General features: G+C 42.5%; 1 protein-coding gene across 11 annotated transcripts in view; it reads right to left on the reverse strand.

Annotated features, from left to right (window-relative positions):
- msi2b (musashi RNA-binding protein 2b) overlaps nt 1-22,617 on the reverse strand; it is a 196,419-nt gene that overhangs the window by 40,671 nt on the left and 133,131 nt on the right. For all 11 annotated transcript variants that reach the window (XM_077591822.1, XM_077591827.1, XM_077591825.1 and 8 more), the window contains 2 exons: nt 13,394-13,480; nt 4,322-4,432 (listed from right to left, as the gene is read on the reverse strand). In XM_077591822.1, the coding sequence (XP_077447948.1) occupies nt 4,322-4,432; nt 13,394-13,480 (198 nt within the window). The remainder of the gene's footprint in view (nt 1-4,321; nt 4,433-13,393; nt 13,481-22,617) is intronic.

Consider the following 22,617-nt stretch of genomic DNA (forward strand, 5'->3'; position numbering starts at 1 on the left):
GACAGGTTGAGGACGAAGCAGCTGTAGACGACATATGACGAAACAGAAGCAAGAACGTGGTGAGGAAGGATAGAAGAGCAGAAAAAAGAAAATTCAAATGTGACATGATGTTTGTGGGTGGATGAGTGAGTGGGCCAACATGAGTGAGCAAGAATTTAAGTGCCATCGAGGGCAATATAAACAGAATTAACCCTTTAATCCAGTGTTTTCCAACCACTGTGCTGTGGGAAATTGCAAGAAACCATACAATGTAAGATTAAGAAAGAAAAATGAATATAAAGAGATTAAAATTGAACTATTACAATGTTAAAATCAAAACATGATGAACGTTAAATTATAGATTACAAGATACAAATTGTGAAACAGTCATTTTGTTGCTTATTCTTATCTAACCTGAACTGGAAGTTGTTTGGTTTCTAGGGCATCAACTTTTGTCATCTTAATGTCTGCATGAAATGTTTTTTTGCTTAATATTAGGAGATTTAAGGAATATTTGGAGAAAAGTCATAAAATGATGCAATTAAAAACATGACATTACTACTTATTTTTGCATCACTCCAACAGGAATTTTGTTCAACTTTTTGTCACATTACCGAAGTCAGTGTGAAAATTAAATTTTGGAATAATTTTGGAGATTTATGTAATTCCTGCTGATAAATTTTGATGAGAATGACTATTGTTAATATAGGCGACAAATGAAAAGATTTTCAGATAGTGGTGTCCCTTGAAAAGGTTGGTAAACGCTGCTCTAATCATACTGTATGTCTCAGTCTTCCTCTATTTTTTAAAAGATATTTTAACCTAGCCACCATAACTCTCAACTAAATGACCTCGTAAGAGAGAAACCTTTAGGCCAGGACAAAGAAAAATGTCATAACAGCAGCCAAACTGGCGGTGCAAAATCAAATTAGGATTATGTAGGGTCGAAAGCAATACAATTTGTTGAATCAATACGAGTGCCTATTAGCCATTTTAAAGCAAACGCAAGTAAAACGCATGAGGGCCAGACGGACATTCCCGTCACATGTCAGAATACACGGCATTTTGCATGCAGGCGTGTCGCTTCGACTCCGTATGCCTCAGAGATGGCGTCAGTCGGAATCAGAAAGGTTGACCTTGGTCATAAATATCTAATCAGTGTTTGCTGTCCATGAAAAAGATCAATTTATTCCCCAGCCAATGGGAGAAGGCGTCCGCCGCCGCGACACCCCGCTCGCAGACACCTGGCTAGGATTGCCACTCGGCGTTAACCCGGCGTGGACGAATGCAGGGAAAGAAAAAAAAATCTTCATTAGCCTCTGATGAAAAGTCATCACCTGGAAGCCACAGATGGATAGCTTTCACCGAAGCTGTTTGTTTGGGCTGAAAAGAAGTGCCACGGCGTACAATGAAAAGCCATTACGGAGCACCCAAAATTGGACATTACGTGTATGATATTGTCAAACAGAAGAAACGGACAGCCAAAATTGCCGGCTTAAATGACGGAGACGCTCTTCCGGGCCCTCCAAAGACCAAATTTGCCGCGGAAAAAAACATTTTTCAGGTATTCGGGAGAGACTCCATTGTCGCCCGGCATCGTGTCTTGGCCCACTCATTAATATGCATGCTAATGTACCTATTTTATGCCCCAACAACTCTGATTCACTTTCAAATCAATTACCCATCTGGCTCACCTATATCTCGCTCAGGCTCAAATGTCTATTTATTTCAACAAACATACATCGGGCACAGCACAATAAAGATAAATGCCTCGATTAGAGGCGGTAAACAAAGGAGCCAGGGAAGGCTTTAATGAGATTTGGCACAAAAGAAGCTTAGACTTTTTTTTAAATAATGAGCCAAGGGTCTTGTCTCTGTTTTTTTTTTCTTCTTCCAAATGCAAATTCTATAAAGCAATGTTTGGTTGTCCTTGTTCCAATTTCATTTAGATAAGAGTGTCTCTAAACAAGTTGGCTGTTAATATTCTTACATGAGCACATGACTGCTTTTCTGTCGACTCGGTCCCGGCGGAGGAGGAGACGAGCGTTCGTTCTCCTCCACGGAGACGTTAGTGCGTGACAAGTGCGAGCGACAAAGCTCTCGCTGGCTTTTTAAAAGATGCCAAAATGAGAGGATGCAAATGATTGACGGGAGGGAAACTGGCGACGGCAAAGTTAAAGAAGTAAGCGGGCTTTTAAAAGCACCCTGGTCAATTTTGGGAGACTTCAATCGGCTCATTCAATGCTTTTGACGCCTATAGATGTCTAATCGGTTTACACTGGGAGCCGGCTGGAACTAAATTGAAACATCTTTAGATGATTGAGAAGAAATTTCGGGCCTGCTGGAATAGTTTGGGATTTTACGTGACACGGTTTCATTTGGTTTGGATGATTTTCCCTTCAATTTTCTTCATTTTAATGGGTTTTTAGAAGGGGAATTGTCATTTTCTATTAGTTTTACCTGAAATAATTGGTTTACTTATAACAGTCTAATTTAAATGTTGTGGTCACGAACCATTTTTCTCTTTTAATTATAGTTTTTTTCCTTGACCGAAATCTTTTTAAGGCGAGTTTGAGTTTGTTCATTTTTGTACACAAAACCTACTGAGGGATTGTGCGGTAACTTCAGTTTCAGTCTGCAGAAGGTCCCCACCTTGTGGACTTTCTGTATGTGGCTCCATTTTTTTTAACTAGGTCTACAATGTCTTCTGTGTCTTGTGCAACCAAGAAATTTCCCGAATACGGGATGAAATAAAGTTCTAACCTAACAATAACACCAATACCACCAAATTAAAAAACAACCACCATTTTTTTTTTCACCACTCCATCACACATCTATATTTAGATATGAAAAAAATGCCTCCTAAACATTTAATCTGACCGCAATCAACATCCTCCGATGCGCGATACCTGATTCAACTAAAAATGCATGAATATAACGTCGTGCGCACCTGCTCTACTCGCCGAGCAAAACGAGTCTCGTGCAATCAGCGTCATGTTTCTTATGCTTTTGAATGAAAAATAAATCTTTTATGTGAGGGCAAATCCATTTGGGTGGGTCGCATATACAAATTATATGCATGGAAAGGAGAGAGGAGGAGAGAACGAGAGAAAAAAAAGAGAGAGAGAGACGGGAGGAGGTGATGGAAGTAGTGAAATAGTATTAAATAAAAAGGGCCAGAGGCATGGGCAGGATGGTAATGAAGAGGGGTAGACCAGCAGCTGAGGTCCCTGTAGATGAGATCTCTCACTGACATGTGTGTCCCCTTCATTACCCATTAAGGGGGGCACAGTGATGAATCCTTAATATGACATTACACCAATTTTCCTCTTCATTTAGCCTGCTAATGTGCTGGTCTGCTCCTATATGGCCAGGAGCTGTCTGTACCAGACTTCACCAGAAATAGAGCACGCTAGCCACTGGTGGCCCACCTTCAAGCCGCCTAATTAGGGCCAGCGTTCACCTAATGGGGCTTTCTTGACAAGACTTTGCCTCGCTCCATTTTTTTTTTCTCCAGCGTAGCTACAAATTCAAGGCCGAATTTAGCTCGCTTCTCTCCTAAAGATACATTTGTTTGAATTTCGAGGATGCTAAGACGTTTTTAGATATAATATTTATTGACATTGTAGACCTAGGTAAAAAACTAGAGCCACACATAGGAAGTCCACAAGGTGGGGACCTTCTGCAGACTGAGACTGAGGTTAAATATGCAGGAAAAAAAATTGTGCGATTTGGCAAAACATTTAACAGAATATTAAAAAAAAAAACAGTCCCCTTTCCTCCCTAAAACATCCCTTATTCAGGGGTGTCAGACTCGGGTTGGTTCGCGGGCCGTCTTAACGTCAACTTGATTTCACGTGGGCCGGACCATTTTAGATATAATATTTAGATTGTTTTTTATTATAAATGGATTAAAAGAACTGGATTAAAAGCCCTGAATGTTCACTTTTTTATAGATCTAATACAATGTTTATTTTAGCTTTTTTAATATATTTTTAGATTTTCAAAATGATTTTTGAACTAAAAATACCGACAAAAATGATTAAAAATTTACAATTATTGATTTAAAAGGGGGAAAATCAGGAAATTTAATATACATCTATACTCTTCATTTTAATTTGATCCTAAAACAGAAAGTCGGCACTCATCATTTACTTTCCCGGGCCACACAAAATGATGCGGCGGGCCAGATTTGGCCCCCGAGCCACCACTTTGACACATGTGCTCTACATGATTCGGCGAAAAGAAAAACCTCATCCTGTAGTGCTTTTTTCTTGGATACGCATTGGTGCAAAGTACAATGATGTGTACATATGATGTGTAAAAGGAGTGTATGACTCACTCAGCATGCCCATCCCTAACATGAAGGCATCCATGGTGTAGGGCAGACCCCTGGCTCGCCCCCGTGTTCCGGGCGGGAACATCACCTCCTTGGGCTGAGCTTTCTTACATTCTACCTATGGGAGACAGACCAAGACACACACACACACACACACACACACACAAACACACACAGAGACAAAGCATTAGACTGTGCAGCCACACACACAGACAGATCTGACAGGGCTGTCTAAGCTCTTTAAGGTAGTTTTCTATTTGACTTGCAGAGCCCACCGTGTGTTCCACGGAGGAAAAACAAGACAGAGTCAATCCGAGCACCTCACTTTTTTCCCCCCAGTAAAGTCCCGGCGGAAAACTCACGCTCATGCTCTGGCTGCTTTCAAACCTATAGCTTATTGCTCTTAGTAATGCTTCGGGGAAATACAAGCTAAACACTTTTAAAGACTTTGGGAAAATACGAGGTGGCTGTGTTTTGCACATTTTTCTGTCTTTTTCAGCGGAATGATGAATCACGCCAATAAACCATTGCTTCGGACTGAAATGTAGTGTTGTGTACACACGTGGGTTAGTCATTCCCTAGCGTCTCTTTGTCCAATTCCACATGCTGGTCTAGTCTGCTCCATTTCTAACACGTTGGGTTTCCTTCATTTCCCATCCTGCGTGAATGACATCCCCCTCCTCCAACATCACACATATCAAATGAGGTTTGTAACAAGGGCAGATGAGAGGAAAATAGATGAGAGTCGTCTTCCATCCCCGCAACGATGAATTATGCAGAGGAGGAGTGGCCGACGAGTGTCGGTTGACGGACGCCCTTTGGGTAGGCCCAACGCCGTGCCATCTATTTGCTCCATTGCCTACTTGGCGTGGGCCCGTCCATATGTTTCTTCTGTTTGTCTGTTTTTGCCTCCTGGCTTTTTCCCCACCGCCTCTGCTTAAACAGGGCTTCCTCGGATGCTGGAGTTCACGCGTCAAGTCGGCCCGCCGCGCAAGACGGGGTAGAGCGCCCGCGCCGTGTACGCCTCAACTAAGAAACAGCATGGCATCCATACAAATTAGCGGACCATTCTTGACAGGCCGACGCATTGCTATTCCCACATAAACTTATTTGCACATGAAAACGTACAGTGTAGCCAACACGCAGAGGGCGGGGAGTTACAGTTAAAAAAAGTGTATATTATACAATACAATTAGAATATGAAAATGCAACTATGACCGATTTAATAGTGATTAATCAAGATAATGCTCACAGATGTGTTTTTTAAAGTCATATTTGGATTAGGAGTCAGTCCAGCAGGCTTTGGATTGTCACAGTAGTTTTCACTAGCAAAACTAGTGTGATAAATCCAAAGCCTGCCTAACAGTTTAGTACATTCCAGGTGTGACTAAGCTCTTGGGAACAGTCTCTTTAAGCCAATTTTTGAATCACATTTAAACACTCCTTTTTCACCAAATGCCACCAAATTGTTATTTAAACAGGTTCAACTTAAGGCCACTGTAACAGCATGCATACTGTATGTATCTTTTCTAAAAAAAATACATTAAAAAATGATTTTTTTGACTACTTGTAGTATCCCTCTAGTAAATACGTACACCTAGAATGACAAGTTATAGCCAATCTAAATGACAAACTGTAATTCTGTCCATCATTTGAGACAAACGTTGGCTGGAAAACCTTAACGAAACCACTGCCGCCTTCTGCTACTTGATTATCATGTTCCGAATGGACATTTGATTGGCTCAGTCTCCTTCAATTTTCGCCTTCTACAACTCGAACTCCCACCTTCACACGGTCGGTCCTGAGTGTTTGAAACAGGCGAACACCCACACATTGATGATGGCTCCTAGCTAGTTGGAAACCCATGACACGAACGTAGCCTTCTCAAGACTTGAGTCCGCGATCACGTAGGCACGACTCACTCCCGGTCTGTCTTTCTAGCAGCGGGCGACCCGCAGGTTCAACCCACCGAATGCGACGGGGTGCTACCGGAGAACGCCGCCAAGTACACGGTGTGGGCGGAGCCCCTTTGGATTTCTTGCCACTATGTCAAGCGTTTGAAAAAAAAAACAGCTACGCGTCAAGATTTCTGACAGACGGGTTTTGTCCCGACCCACAACTGGGCCCTTTTCAGTCCTATTTCAAGCCACAGTGTCAAGAGAGGCCGTGACGGCGCCAAAAGTGGCTTAAGGAACTTTGCTCTTCAGCCACTCGGCTTCAAATTAAGTGCTTGGAGTGTGACCTATCACAGCTCGGCAACTTCGAGGAGGGCAGTTTTCCCAAATGTCTGCGTGGACTGGAGAAATTTGCCTGACTTACTTTCTCTCGCCGAAGGCTTGGACTATCGTGCTAGCCCGGCCGTTTGTCAATGTTTGCGTAGGCAGACGGCGTGAGTCTAAACCAGCAAAGGACGGCGTTGGTTCAGCCTTTGTTTGCTGGCTAAATAAGCCATTGGCTGGAATTCGTCCAAACAGTTTTCCTTGAATGTTTTGAACATGAATCAAATTCCTGTTCCTTGAAAATGACGCACTGTCAGCCACTCCCAACTCAATAGGCCTAAAAAATAAATACATAAAATACATTTCTCAAGAGGCCGTAGAGGGTATGCATTATTTGCCTTGATATCCCAATTTGTTTTTATTGGTCGAATGAAAAAGAGGAGAGCAAAAGACTCTGTTATGACCGTTGCAATACATCTCTCATACATATTAACCTTGAATGTAAAATGCAAAGGTGCGGGGGCGAGCTGGACTGGAAATGACTGTCCTTCAGGGACAAGTATGGCGGATGTGTTGTTTGCGCGTGCGGAGGGGGCGCCGGAGAGGTCTCGGCGAACAGTAGGGAAATCATCCCTCACGAGAGCGCCAGGTTGAAGGAAAGGACTTGTGTCACTCACGGTGTTTCGTTTAGAGCTTGGAAATGGTCATCGGCGTGGGACGCCGATCGTCAAAATCAATCCACGTTTCCGATAGCGGTTTCGACGAGAGTTAAAGGCGGGCTGCCCGTGTGCGGTCGATTGGTCGCGGTCTTTTGGTCGTCCCGACCGCGACAACGGGCGACCAAAAGACCGGCGACAAAACAAGGTAAAACAACACGGTCTACGCATCAATAAAAGCCAACAATGGCCATGAGCACTTTCACTGAGCCGACGTGTGAGTGTAGAAGAGTTTGTATGTATATGTGTTGTCCCTTTAAGAAGCGACGTCAGTCAGGGTCTTAACAAGTTCTCCAACAAAAAAAAATAAAAGTCCGGGAAATTTGAAGCTTTTCTTTAGCCTAATAATTACTAGGGCATTAAGTATGACTAAATAGTCATTCGCAGTTTGTATTTAGGGAATTTGAGCAACGATTTAAATGGTAATTATCACATACCTTCTGGGCGACCAAAAGACCGGTGACAAATCGACCGTGTACCGGGCCGCCGCGTAAACTGAGCATTTCGGACTGGCGCAAATACGTGGATGGAAGAGGGCGCTAACGGCAGATTTTGCATCGTGTATTGATTCAATCGGAGCAGTGGGACGTAGCGTGCTAAGAGTGATGTGCCGTGCTAATGGTCTAATTTTGGATACGTTAATATTTGAAGAAAAGAAAAATGCCTTTAGTGTTTGGATTCTCACTGGAGTCATTAGATCCGATGTTTGTTCCGTGCGCTCTATATCAAGCGGAGGAATACGAGGTCATTTTAAGGAGCGTGCGCTCCCTGTGGTGATTCCATATTCCAAGATGATAATGTCTGCGCACACACAGAGACACTTTCAAGTGATGCCATCCTCAAATGGCTTTCATCGCTTGGATATTTTTGCAAACTGCTTGAGCTCTCGCCTCAAATTTGGGACATTTGAGCTAGACACTAGACTTTACTGCCTAATAGTCCATCTTCTACACATCCCATTACTTACAGGACAGATTTTGCAAGGTCCAAAAAGTATACCATTCCGCGAAAGTGATGTGAAAACACAGCTTTCCATTTCCCCCGAAATATAATTCTAGTTTTTAAAAAGGCATTTTCAAGAATTCACCAAGCTCATTCATCAAGGGAAACCCAAAAAAATGAAGAGTAATATCACAGCGAGTTTCTGATTTAGCTCAATAAGCCATTTTTACAATGTATTAAGGTTTAGAACATCCACCCACCGGATTCATGATGTGTACTTTAAATGCTTCTTATCTATAATGTTCAGCGGCAGCGTGACTGATTGGTTTGCAGGGTTCACAAGCAATTGCACATCCAGTCCAGCTGGCAATTGAGAATTCAGAGCATGCGGCTAATTAAAAGCAATTACGTCCGCCTAGACAAACAACTGGTTTTAGGATTTGTTAAGGAGCTTGACAAAAATGGCGGCTTGCTTCTGATCAGCATTGCCTTTTGTTTATCAAAGCCGCGCGGAACGGCAGCCAATCTCAAACGTGAAATTGTATTTTGATGTTACGCCACGACGGAGTCTTACGACGACGGTACGAGCCAACGTGGCCGCATCATCTTGTAAATTATGTTGGCTAAAATTAAGCACACAATGTCATTGTCATCACATCAAATGGCCACCATTTAATACTAGATAATGGGTTTTCTCCGGGTGCTCCGGTTTCCTCCCACATCGCAAAAACAGATTAAAACTAGATTAGCTGGTCGAACACTCTAAACTGAGTTGGGTTGGTTCGCGGGCCGCTTTAAAATATTTAGATTTTTTAAAATAAATGGATTAAAAGAACTGGATTAAAATCCCTGAATATTCAGTTTTTTATAGATCTAAAACAATGTTTATTTAAGCTTTTTTTAAATATATTTTTAGATTTTACAAAATGATTTTTGAACTAAAAACACAGGAAAAAATGGATTAAAAAGTGACAATGATTGATTTAAAAGGGGGAAAATCAGGAAATTGAATATACATCTATACTCTTCATTTTAATTAGATCCTAAAACAGAAAGTCGGCACTCATGATTTGCTTTCCCGGGCCACACAAAATAATGCGGCGGGTCAGATTTGGCCCCCGGGCCGCCACTTTGACAGATGTGCTCTAAACTGCCACCCAATATTATCGGTTGTCCTTTTTCTCCTTGTGCCCTCCGATTGGCTGCACACCGATCCCACTTGGAGGCCCCGTAGTTACCTGGGATAGGCCCCAGCACCCCCCGCGGGCCTTGCTAGGATCAGCGGCACAGAAAAATGAACGAAACTGGCATTCACTCCCATTTTTCAAAAGCGCGTCATTCACCCTCACTCCATATTTTGGTCCTAAACACGCTAATTTTCGCCAACCGAACATAGCATTTCCCCAAAGCACCTTCGATCATCTGACGACGACGTCTCGTTTCCCCGTCCGAGCGAGGCCGACGGAGTTTATTTGTAAGTAAGTGCATTTTTATTAGGATAACCCCCCGAGATGCATCATCTCGTTTGTCTCCTCGGAGCAGTAATTGGCTGACGGTGCCAGGAGGAAAAGAGCCGTAAAGTGATGACAACGACACAATTCCTCTCTCCTGTGGTGAGCGGCAAATGATGAAGGGCCGCTCCTCAGAGGCGGGATTTAAGTGGACATCAGTACGACGCACGCGGTACTCGCGAGCATCTCGCCGAGCCACGCCCAGATTTGAATTATAAATGACGACACGGCCACGGAGAGAGTCAAACTTGGGGTGTTTGACCACCCGGTTAAAGGGTCCCCACCTCCCCGCAACATCCGCAATCCCAACTCGGCGTGGACTTTCCACGCTGGCGTGACCCAGGAGAACCAAGGAAGGAAAGGCGGCGCCGGCCGGCCGGCCCTGACAACTTGGGTGAATTTCTGTCGGCATCAATTATTCAAGCACCATCTTAGATAAGACTCACAGGAAAGATGGATGAGGTCTATTTCTGTATCGTACTTCATAAAGATGAAGACAGGAAGGCGGCCTTTTTACTTTATGTCCTGGTGCTTGAAGAAAGTAGAAAAAAAACCAGCACTCCTCTCTGCCACTATTTGCAACCACGGCAACACCGAAGGGTCTTTTTGAAAAATGCACTCGACGCTCTCCACATCCTTTGGATTTTTTTGTTGTTGCACGCATTCCCACTTGTCAGCGCTTTGTAGATGTGAGGAGCGATCTTATTTCCTGCATACGAGGACATTTATCTTAGGAATTATCAAGAGGGGCTCTTGCAAAGGTGACAAAAGGCTCCAGCCTAGGGGCGCTTCTTTAACATATACCCCGTCGCGCAATAATTTTCATCTGAACTGGAATCACAGTCATTCAGGATGTGTCATATCAAACTGGGTGGAAGTTAAAGCCATCTTATAATATGTCACCATGTACAAAAGCTCATCTACCGTATTTTCTCGCATATTAGCCGCCTACGCGTATAAGCCGTACCCTTAAAATTGCCTTAAAATGGTTGAATTTTACAATTTTTCTCGTATAAGCCTCAATATTCATGATTTTAATAGGGAGTACAAATGTGTTACTTAAGAAAAATCATCGCACGTGGTATTTCCGAGATATTCTATAAATCAATTGCTGGATTGCACATACCGAAAGGGTGTCGCCTGCATGTAGACAAATTCAAAAAGGAGGTCATGTGAGCAGTACAATCAGGAATTGTGTCCATAGCGGTCTAGGTAAGATGGCAGCGCCCTGAGCGAGCAATGGCAGGCACAAGTAAAATAGTTTTTCCACATTTAATGCAAGATACGGTTTATTTTTGGGGGGGAATTTCATTTATAGATGTCAAAATAAATGTTTGTTTAGCGTTTTATCGGTTTATCTTTTCTCTTTTTGAAATAAATGACCGCATTGTCTTGCGTTATGGCGTTTTGTCTTTGTCACTTTGCAGTTTCGTGCGTGTCAAGTCTAATTTGTGCACCTTTAAACCGTTTTTTTTGTTACAAATACGGCTTATATGCGAGAAAATACGGTAAATGTGGACTAACGTGATCATTTTGGGAATTTTACACTTTCTTTGGGTCTGCTTTATTTTTTTTATTTTTTATTTTTACAGTGACTGAAGAAATCAGGGCGAAAACAACAGCGTAAAATGATTTCTCTTATACAGCTTGCTTTAAACCGCCTCATTAGATCAATGCTTATGCTGAGATGAATGAAAGTCACGAAATAAAAATGCATTTAAAACCGTGACTTGCTTAAGCGAGTATAAGATTGTGTGCTCAAACTACATTTGAGCGTTAATTAGAAGTTCGTCACTATTTGTTGGATGAAATTGGTAGTGGGGAAATTTCTTTGTTATCTCTTAATGACTAGCTATGAACGTCGTCGAGGGTATTGTTAAATTATTTGCTCTGTGCGAATAACAGCTTTTTTCTCCCCCTCAAAAAAAATATTGCAAAGGATGCATTTTTAAGTGTAATTTTCATTATTGCTCGGTTATTGCTAATCTCGTAACAAGACAGTGGTTTAGACCGACTGTAATTAAGCTTCAAAATAACTCCAGTGGATATTTCCACCGCCAAACAATAGCTATATAAAAATAATAAAGGATTTTTTTCAACCTTAATCTTGCATGAAGCACAGGTAAGTTTGCTTATTATCTCAGGGGCCGATAAAAAACAATCTTGGCCATTTATATTCCATCTTTGAGTGCGGAGGTATAAAAATGTCAACGGTGTGCTCCAACTAAATGTCACGAGATGTGACAGAATATCTTTTATGCAATAATTTCAGGAGCACTTTCGATATACGCCTGAGCGCAGAATGGAACGTGGCGCTGAAGCATAGAGGAGCGCACGCCGGGGGTCACGTGTGACCCGGGTTGGTCCCTGGTGAACAAGGTTCTACTACACCGCTCCCGTCTTTCAGAGAGCCGGTCGGTTGGTCTGTCAGCGGGCGTAAAAAATAAAAAATAAAAAGGCCAACTGGGAAAAAGAGGAAGGCACAAAAGTGCTCCAAGAGTAAAAGAAATCAATGATTTTCAGGAGAAACGAAGAAATCAAAGCCAATAGTTAACATTATCAAGATACTTATAACTATCCCTTTTCTTGCTACCGTCACAATGAAATTTCCCGAATACGGGATGAATAAAGTTATCCAATCCAATCCAATATACCAACAGACACATTGCGCCCAGAAATTTACAAATGTTCAAACTATTTAATTGACAAACCGCCGATTGAAGGACGACGTGATCTTAAGCGAGCCCCTGTCAAATTCTACTAAGGACTTCATTTTCAAGGACTATTAATGCGTGTCAATGGCAGTTCCGCCGTCTAGGAAGGACGGGTTCAAACCGGTCGTCGAGGGCCGCTACGGGTGCAGATTTTTGTTCCTAGCAATCCGGAGCTTGAAAAATGAACTTTAAACTCAAACAGCAGCACTTGACTGGAATGAAGTGATTACGTTTATAAGAAACCAGATTGGACTGCTTGGAATGTAAGAAACCAGATTAGTTGGAAACCTCACACGCGCCACTTTGTGCTATAGTTAGCTCAACCCTGGTTTAAGGTCAACTCAACTCTCAATATATAGAATATAATGTAAAGCAAATTGATATTTTATGACTCATTTCAACTGAGCTGCTAAGAAAATAGTTTTTTCCCCCCCAAATCTGGCTGCGCTCCAATTTCCCAATTTCTCCGTATAACGTTTTATGTGGAGGAAGTTAAGTTTAAGTGGACGGAGTCGCAGTCACCATGCAGAGGATGGCTTACGCTATGTCATCATTTGAGGACTGGAGAACTACGCTTGACTGAGCACCAAGTGTAAATAAAACAAGAACCAAAGGAGCCTTTGGAAAGTGTTAATCCCCAACTAATGAACTCTGCGGTCATCATCCCTGGACACATTCACATTTGTGTGTTTGTGTGTGTCTTTGTGTGTATGTGTGTGTGTGTGTTTGGGATTTCGGAAGAAGGACTCCTGCCTCTCAAGCCTTGACAGGCGCAACTCAGTCACACAATTTCACGCTTTGTGGCCAGTACACACCACTACTTTTCCATCCCCAAAAAAACCCACAGAACCACAGGGGGTGCCTAAATGTGAATGGGTGTCTGTCTCTCTAACACACTATTACATTTTGGGGAAAAGAAAATCAAATATTAATCCCTCAATGCCTACGCAGGAAAAAAAAGAAAAAATGTGACCTACCATTTTATTATTGATTTCATGAAAATGAATTTCGCAGACTTTCTCAACGATGTCTTCGCTCTCAAAGGTTATGAAACCGAATCCTGTGCAAACAAAAGAAGATGGGAGGGGAGGGGAGGGGGGAGACACAAGGGGGGGGGTCGGGGTTAGTAGCCATTTTCAGAGGAAAAGTACAATAAGGTAAATTGTTGTAGCAAATGTACAGTAAATGTCAACTGTTAATTCTTTAGCTTCCAATCCATTTTGACTGGGCGATCTATCGCTGATTATTTCTGCGTCTCGTCATTTTAATAATGCGTACCGTGTGTGAATAACATCGATGTAGATAAGCTGGAAGTCAAGGAGTGAAATCCAGAGAGTGAAAGATGAGTTAGGGCACCTGAGAATCTCTCGTAAAACTCTCCAAAGCTCATTTAATGACATTTGGCGAGCCGGAGCTCAGCATCTGAATTTCATTAAACGTATTTTGCCCATTTTTTTTCCCCTGCGATTGAAACTGGACTGCAAAAAGTAGACGTAACGCGAGCTTTGTCATCATTAACACCCGGATTTCTTGCCGTAATTGGCACAAAAGCAACACCTCTTGGTTGGCGGTTTACGAACGCAATGCTCATCTCTGTGTTTCCACAAAGCAATTTGGATTCCCGACAGCAGGCTTGAAAGGGAAAACTCGTGTCCTATTACTTTTGCAAAGAAGTCCGCGCCACTAAAGGGAAACTTAGTGGATAAAGCAGCCAGAGCGACTGACTGAAAGGAGATGAGTTTCTTTTCAAGGAGGCCAAGGCCGGCCGGGCGATGAAATCAAAGCGACTCTGCTGGAGCTTTCGCAGCCCAACATAGCAACGGTCGCTCTATCTGGCACACTCGGCGGGAAACGCCATCAAATTATGTCCGTGGGATGTCGGATGGGGTAATAGGAGGCAAAAATCTACTGAGTGTGAAAATGATAGCTCGGAAACTTACGGGATATCTCAGCCAATCAAAGAACTGTCACATGCACAAGATGGTGCTTTATTATGTTGGGTATGACAATCGAACAGGGCAAAAGTTGGAATATCTTGGAAAAAATTGGAATTAAAAATTAAGCTGTGACCAAGAGTGACGTGGGAAATCTGCGTGAGGATTGACGTGGTGACAAACTCAATGAAATTGCGAACAGCCGGGTAAAAAATGGTGGCAGGGCCGCAGATTGGAGGACCCTGATTGGATGGATTGCATGGGAAATGGCGCTAAAAGTCCCCCTAAAAAGATAGTTATCCTTGATAAATAACATTTTCTTTAGAAATGACTCATTATTTCATCTATATGTGCCCTGTGATTGGCTGAGGATGAGCGGTTCAATGAAAATTTAGTATTTGAGCAAAATAACGGTTACGCCCCAAATCAATATTTCACAGTTTTATCCAGTGGGGAGCACAAACGCGTACAGATGGTCACAATGGTACTTCATTTTCCTCGATTGGACCAAAAAAACCCAACAACAAACGTGGTCTATTTTTCAAATAGCCAATAGGTGCTCATCGTATTTTACGCAGAATATTTAAATTAGCAGCCAGCAAAACGCCATACGGAGTTGTTTGAAAACGTCTCCGAAGCCATCCTCCTCGGTGGTGCCGGCACGCTAAACTCCATCGAAAATGGCTTCGTCAAAAGTATAATTGGGAAGCCAACGCGCGAGCTGATTAACATGGACAACATTTAATTTAATGAGATCTTAAGAGACCCAAAGTCATTTTCCACTGAGGAACCTGCACATTTATGGGGGGGGTGGAAGGGGGGGCTTTGCGAGGGGATGAGGGAAGGCGGCGTGATGACGACAGGCAGGAACAGGAGGAAGATTCTTCTCCCGCTCACCACCCCACCTTCATGCCAGCGCGCCGAGCACTTTTGACAACCAACAAATCAACCGCCAGGAGTAATTTGTCACACGGGCTCGCGGGAGGGAGGGATGGAGTGGAGGGAGGGATGGAGGGAGGGAGGGAGGAGAGTCTGGGGAGGAGGGAAGTGTATCTGAGGGCAACGGGAAAGAGAAAAAGGTGCAAATGAAAAGGAGGGGGAGGAAGGAGCTGGAAAAAGTGACAGGGGGGAGAGGTTAGCGTACACGGCCCCCTCGTCTCCACGCTCCTTCCTGCAGCTAAAGGCAGCTCCTCCATCAAGTGACAGGACATTTTCTACCACGCCATTATATCCAGTCGGGTCAGCCCCGGAGCCACATCGACACGGCTAACGGCGTCCGGGTCCTTCAACGCAAGAGCGACCGGATGGCTTATTTAAAAGAACAATGACACACTTTCCCCTCTCATTTTCCTCGCTCCCTTAAAGCCTTCACTAAAGTTCCTAGCACCACCCCGCGCACAGCCATCCCATTTTTCACACTCGCCGGTCAGTGGTCTTTGCGCATCTCGGCCCCGCCCCCATCCACACGTGACCTGGAGATGACCTCCAGAAGACTATTAAAGAGTGTCGGCCCCGGCGGACGCCACGACGAGAGAGGTGTCATCGCGCCCACCAGGAAGCCCCTCCCTACAGCTTAAACAGTAGTAAATGGAAACACGCGCTTTTCTGACACCGTGGGTAATAATGGGTGTTGTGGAGGTGCCCGCCGCACTCGCTCGCACTTATTAGCCGGGGGCGGGGCTTGGACCGTTCGCCTGGCTCTCCGCGGGCAGGCCATTTTCACATCCTTTTACCGACTCCATCTTCGTCCGGGCCCCTACTGCGACCGTCTAAAATGGCCCCCCTTTATTTCAAGACAAGTAGCTCACTCGTGCATAATAACGGTTCAAGCTAAAATACATTTTTTAACATTTGACGTGCCAAAACGAAACAAAATGCAGTTGATCTTTTTAATAGTGCTTTTCTGGAATGCCAATAAAGCGACGAGAATGATATTGAGAACTGACTTCTGTGTCCTTTCAGTGCTGAGGGCAAGTAAACATCATCCGTGGTACACGTTGACACCTGTAATCAGTAATTCCATGCGCAATTAATACAGATTTAGAACCCCAAAAATGAATCCCCTGTTTAATAGGGTTCATTCCATTAACTTTCCAAGACAAAATCCATCACAACAACTACGATCGAATGTTCGCCATGTAAATGTTTACTTGAACTCCACAATATTGATCAGAATGGAATCCATTTCTTGACTAGTTTTCCTCATCAAATATTACAGATGGGAAACAAAATCATGCAATATATTACTTTCAATGTCAACTCCAATCATGAAAGAATCTACAGATTACAAGACGCTATCCTCGCTGTATTTTCAAACGGTAAAATGCAATTTACAGCTAAGCATTGTTTCTTTAGGTTAAAAAAAAAGAAGACCTCAGGTGATATATTTACTGGATGAGGTCAGAAAATGTCCAGCGTTTCAGCACAGCTCGGAAACGGTGGCAGCAACCTCCCATTTCAAACAAACCTTTTTTTTTTTCTGCATTTGGTAATTTGCTGGCTCAAGTGATGAGATGTTGTAGGTTTCTATTAAAGTCCAATATGTGTGCCCTGGTTGCATTTGCTCAGCACGCATGCTGAGGAAACTAGTTTTCCTGCTCCTCTAAGTAGGTCAGATTTCAAGAGTTGGCCATCAATTTTCAAGTGTCCTACTTTAAAAGGTGCCCCGCCTCGATCTCCACACAAACACATTTGTATTATATTTAAAGAACCCTAACCCTGACTTGGCACATTGGCTTTATTTATCATGTTGCTGATGATATTTCTATCGGTGCTAATGGTACGGGTGACGGCAAATAGCGGACGCATTTAGGCCGCTCGTACTTTTAAAGCTGCGGCCCAATAGCAAAAAGTGTATTCTCTTCTCTGTATATTTTTGACATAGATGCATAGACTTAGATGCAGTTGATACGTCTCAGAGTTTATTCCTGTGGTCTATGATCACATACGTGTCAACCTCAGCCAATTTCTTCCCGTATTAATAATTGCAATTCCCCTTATTAAGCGATAAAAGTAAAAATATGCATATGCATATCATCCTTAAAGCATGTCAATACTATTAGCAGTCGGCGATGCCGTTTTCGTCTGCTACCAGTGACCGAGACGATCCGGATTAAAGGCGAGATCGGTTTTACAAAATACGTACTTAAAAAATAAACCCGTACTCAAGTCGTTATACGGCGTACACAATTTGAAATGATCAAAAAAAGGATAAAATACGGGAAAAACCTGACAGGTACGCGATCACCAGCGAGTGGTTTTAAAGGGGGTAAATGGAGCACTAAGAGAGGCCAGAAAATCCACTTTTAAGAAGCCAGAACATTAAAATAAGCGCTTCACACGTCAAGCTGAAGGAAAATCGCCAGATCAGTTGAAAGAGACCCCGGCAAAGTTTCTACCAGGGAACTTTGGAGGTGATGCAAAGTACGAAAGGAGGAAAAAGAAAAACGTATTGAATGGATGTCAATTGTCGTCAATGGCGCTGAGTTCCAGCAGTGCAAGATGTAGGCCTATTGTTGCTTTGAAATATTTTCTTAGAAATTAAAAGCACTTCTGGCTAATTAGGGGGGAAAACGTATTGATTGGATGTCAATTGTCATCATTGGGGCTGAAATCCAGCAGTGCAAGATGTAGGCCTATTGTTGCTTTGAAATATTTTCTTAGAAATTCAAAGCACTTCTGGCTAATTTGAACATTATAGTTTTTCAGAGAATCCTTCAAAAAAAAAACAAAAAAAACAAAAAAAACAAAACAAAAAAAAAATATATATATATATAGCTCTAAGGCTTTGTATCACGTTATTCTTGCCAGACTGAAGGACAACATGAAGAAACATTAAAACAAGAGGGAAGAACGTCAGCCTCTTTTGTGGCAAGCAGTAATTTATCCCTAATAGATGTCTCCATTTCTGTGGCATAAAATAGGAACCAATGGAGGGGCACGGTTCCAGCACCAGGTCAGGTGAGTAGGTGGGCAACGCCCCCTCCTTCTCCTCCTCCTTTGCGGCTTTCTGATGAATTTAATTTGAGACGTGGCACCGCGATTAAATGCACCACAAAAGGTCCTTTTGTGCTTTCTGGCCATTTGATATACAATAGATACTGAAGCGGTTTCATTTAGCTTAATTATCATTTCTTGCTTGGCATGAAAGTTGGAAATCAAAGCGAGAGAACAATACGCCGCCAATTTAAGGAAGGCCGGAATGGCAGCAACAGTTTGGAAGCTGAACCTAAAATTTTAATAAAGTACTATAATTAATTCAAATGGAGCACCAAGATCCCATTTTTTCAGGTTATTTGCATTTTTAGAGTCATAGCTTTGTTGAAAACACTACACAACGCCAAAGGAATAACATAATCTTGCCACTTAGATCAAATGGTGACATCATTAGCCCCCTTAAGCATCACGATGATGTCACTCCGACACAAGTGACCCTCACGATCGAGGTTAGCGTCTCAACGACTCCGGCTCGTCCAAAACACACGCAATTTTCATGACAAATCCGCCGTGAGAAGCACGATGCCAAAAGCTAGCTGGAGGAAGACGCCATTTACGGCATCTTCTTTTCCCTTAATAGCCTTTTAAATAAACGAGTTATTGTGAAGAGAGCACCGCATCGTGGTGCTTTCATCTGTGCTCTTTGCGGTAATTAAAGAAAGAAGAAAGCACGGCGGATGACCAGAATGAACTCGTCTTGTTCGGAAGTGAGGCCCTGTCACAAAGACTTGTCGACTGCGTGCAAAAATAATAACGGATAGACCGTAGAGGTTCAAGATTTTACCAATTTAAGGGTCGAAATCAAATAACGCTGGCATGTGCAAGAGTAAGAGTACATTTGGTACATCAGGACATGGAAGCAGGTTAAACTAATGGATGACTAAATGCTGTAACACACCCTCCTCGTTCAATTACGAAACGTACACACAAACACAAGGGGCAAGACGTCCCACCGGGGCTCCACTTTAAAGAGCTGAAATGACATTGCGTCGCTGTTTAGTTCTCCTCTGAAGTTTCCCTTTTCAAGCCGGCTCCTTTGCAGAGGGGGGAGCTCATTTCAATCTCAAAGATGAAATCTGGAGAAGCAAAGCCAGCTCTAAACGAGTAGATTTAATCCGACGCAACAAGGAAGCAAAAGACTGCAAACGTGCGAAAAGCTATGAAGCCAAAGTGAAAGTGAAAGCAAAAGTGATTGGTATGTTGGCATCTTCAACGGTGGTCCGCTCCACCGGCCAAACAACGCGACGGGATTGGAGAGGGCTTGAAAATGAGAGGACGCGTGGCCTTCTCTTCTGGCTAAACTTCTGTAGCTGGCCTTTGACGAAGGGGCGGATCAATCCCGCCGCACGCCGCCAGACTCCGGACCCCCGCTATCCGGAAGATGCTCTTTGAACAATCCGGCCAGGGTCACTCTCCCCGCGCTTCCTCCGCTTAAAGGTCAGGCGGTACAAATATCTGTTCCAGCGTGGCCATAAAGCCATGGCTTACTTAGCAGGAAGTGCCTCCACAGCAGGCATATTTTCCCGCTGTATCCGTCAAACTGTTTTTTCCACACTAATTGACATTGAATCATGCCAAAAGCTATTCACCACTCAATTATCAAGACTTGGTAGCTATCTAAATTGAGCAAGATGAATTTTTAGAAAACGGAATTTGTTGTGGTTTGTTCCTGCATAGTTGAAACCAAACGGACGGAGGGGGCGGGGCATATACGATTCAAAGGAAAACAGATGACCTGATGTTAACGGGAATTCACCTGTAATGATCGAAAATTCAATGCAAAAAAACAGTGATCACTGGAAAAATATAACAGGCAACAAAACCCTAAAAGAGAAAAAAAATCCTGATAAAAACGGCAAACTTTAGTGAAAAACTGACCAAAAACCACCAAAAAAGTTACAGTTAAGAAATGACCAAAAGCAGGAAGAAATGTCAAATATTCGAAAAGCCTAATTTAGGTGAATCCATACAACAACTTCTGATCGCCTTAATTTCCTAAAAAAAAAATTGATGCGTAAATTAAATGGATTGAACAAAAAGGAAAGGCCATTTTGAAATGATTGAAAATATCAATGCCACAAATGTAAACATTTGAGAGAGCCGGCGTCGCATTGATTTTTTTTGGGAAGCCGAAACGGTGTGAACCGGATAAAGCGTGTATGCCAAATAAGTGAACAAGGGAAAAAAAAAAGTTGAAATATTATACGTGGTGGAGCTTTACTTTGCAAAGCATCCCCACAATTATTCCATATATGAAAGGATCATATTAAAAGCAATCATTTCCTTTTTAGAGATTGTCGCATATAAATGTCATAAACTAATAGGATCCTTTGCTACTTCAAAACATCTGTGGAAAGGATGAAAAGCTCGATTTATGTGATTACTAGACCTGCACCTGCACTTTTACACAAGGGCACATGCTTCAAATGACGAAATACTCAAGAGTTGGGAAAAAAACCACGGCGCGCACCTGAGCTCAGATCAGGTGCGCGCCGTGGTTTTTCGAACAGTTGAAAAACCTCCACCGTGATGGTACATACAAAACTAGGGCTGCTCCTTCCAGATGCGACAAAACATGCCAAATAATATTTTTGGACTAGATTAGATTCGATTATAACTTTATTTCATCCTGAATTCGGGAAATTTCCTTGGCTGCAGTAGCAAGCACAGACACAGAAGACATTGTAGACCTAGGTAAAAAAACTAGAGCCACACTGAGGATGTCCACAAGGTGGGGACTTTCTGCAGACTAAGACTGAGGTTAAATATGCAGGAAAAAAATTGTGTGACTTGACAAAACATTTAACAGAATATTTAAAAAAAAAGCAGTCCCCTTTTCTCCCTAACACACCTTACGATGTTTAATTTAGGCATTCGGCCACAAATGTTTACTGAGGGAAAGCACCCACGGGGGATATTTCCATTTTATTACCACTTTCTATCAACCGTCTGATTCATTTGGAGTAAAAAAAAAATCCTGTAACCAAATGCCGAGTCAATAGAATAAACACATTCCCAGTTAAATATCATTTTAGAGTCCTGTCTGTCTGGAATATTCAACAGGAGCGAATATAGCCTGCCTATAAAAACCATAAAGAAAGTATTATGGATAAATATACTGCCAGTTTATCAAAAGTCCGTGAAAGTACAAGCCTGTGGCTGTAAAAAGTCTCATTTTGTCTGCTGCCAAGGGTGAGAGCGTATTGGCAGCGGGACTTGATGAGCTTTGACAAGTTGGGCCATGGAGAAGAGATGCGTGGTGATTATTTGGATTGGCGCTCTCTCTGGGTCTGGCTTCCGCCATGCATGCATCGTGCCAAAAATCTTGCCGTTTTCCTGTCCGACTGAGTCTTGAAAATGCAAACATGCCTGCTGCACTCTAGTCCGATCCGACCACTATCGCGTGACGTCGTATTTATCATGCGATAGGTCAACCTGACATTTAAATGGTACTGCGAAGCCGGATTTGAACCAGCGGACTAAGGAGCAAGGGGAGAACTAGACACATCCTGGTTAGACCGTTTGAATTTGGGCTAACGTGGTCCGATTTGTTAGCGCCAAGAAGATGAATACTAGACTTCATTCGTAGATTGGCAAATTGCTTTGACAAGTATTTTGATGGTCAATAAATCGTTTTGTGTCAGTGTTCTCTTGAAAAATGTCTTTTCGAGCTATTATTCGGAAATATCTTATGACCATGATCTGTATTTTTTTCTTTTAAAAGAGGAAGAGGTAAATATTCTCTATTTATTTAAATTTCCCAAGTTAGATATTTGCAATGGTCATCTCGAGTCCGACTTTTCTCGGCACATCTTTTTTTTTGCCTATAATGCACATTTGCAGCTAAAATGTTAAGCCCGGAATCGCGTAACAGTAAGCAACATTTAGTTGCTGGACCTTAAAAATAATTATCGTTTACGATAGCCAACGAAATGAGGAAAACTAAAATACACATTTTCCAATAATTTGGCATTTTAGGGCAGGTATGGTGTGGACTCTTAAAGTTAATCGTAAAAAACATATCTTTTGTTGAGTAATAATACTTTTTCTTTTCTTTTCTTTATCATGCACCTCAAAAACAAGCCAAAATAGGTAACAACTGAAACAATAGTACCACTAACAAAACCTAAACTCAAACTAATTATTTCAAGAAAATGAATACAAACCACCAAATCCACTGTAAAAAAAACTATTAAACCTAACAAAATTAAAGGGAAAAAAAGCTCAAATATAATGAACAAAAAGCCCAAACTATGACAACCCCAGC

This window comes from Stigmatopora argus, chromosome 22 (assembly GCF_051989625.1).
Source record: "Stigmatopora argus isolate UIUO_Sarg chromosome 22, RoL_Sarg_1.0, whole genome shotgun sequence".
Lineage (NCBI taxonomy): Eukaryota > Metazoa > Chordata > Actinopteri > Syngnathiformes > Syngnathidae > Stigmatopora > Stigmatopora argus.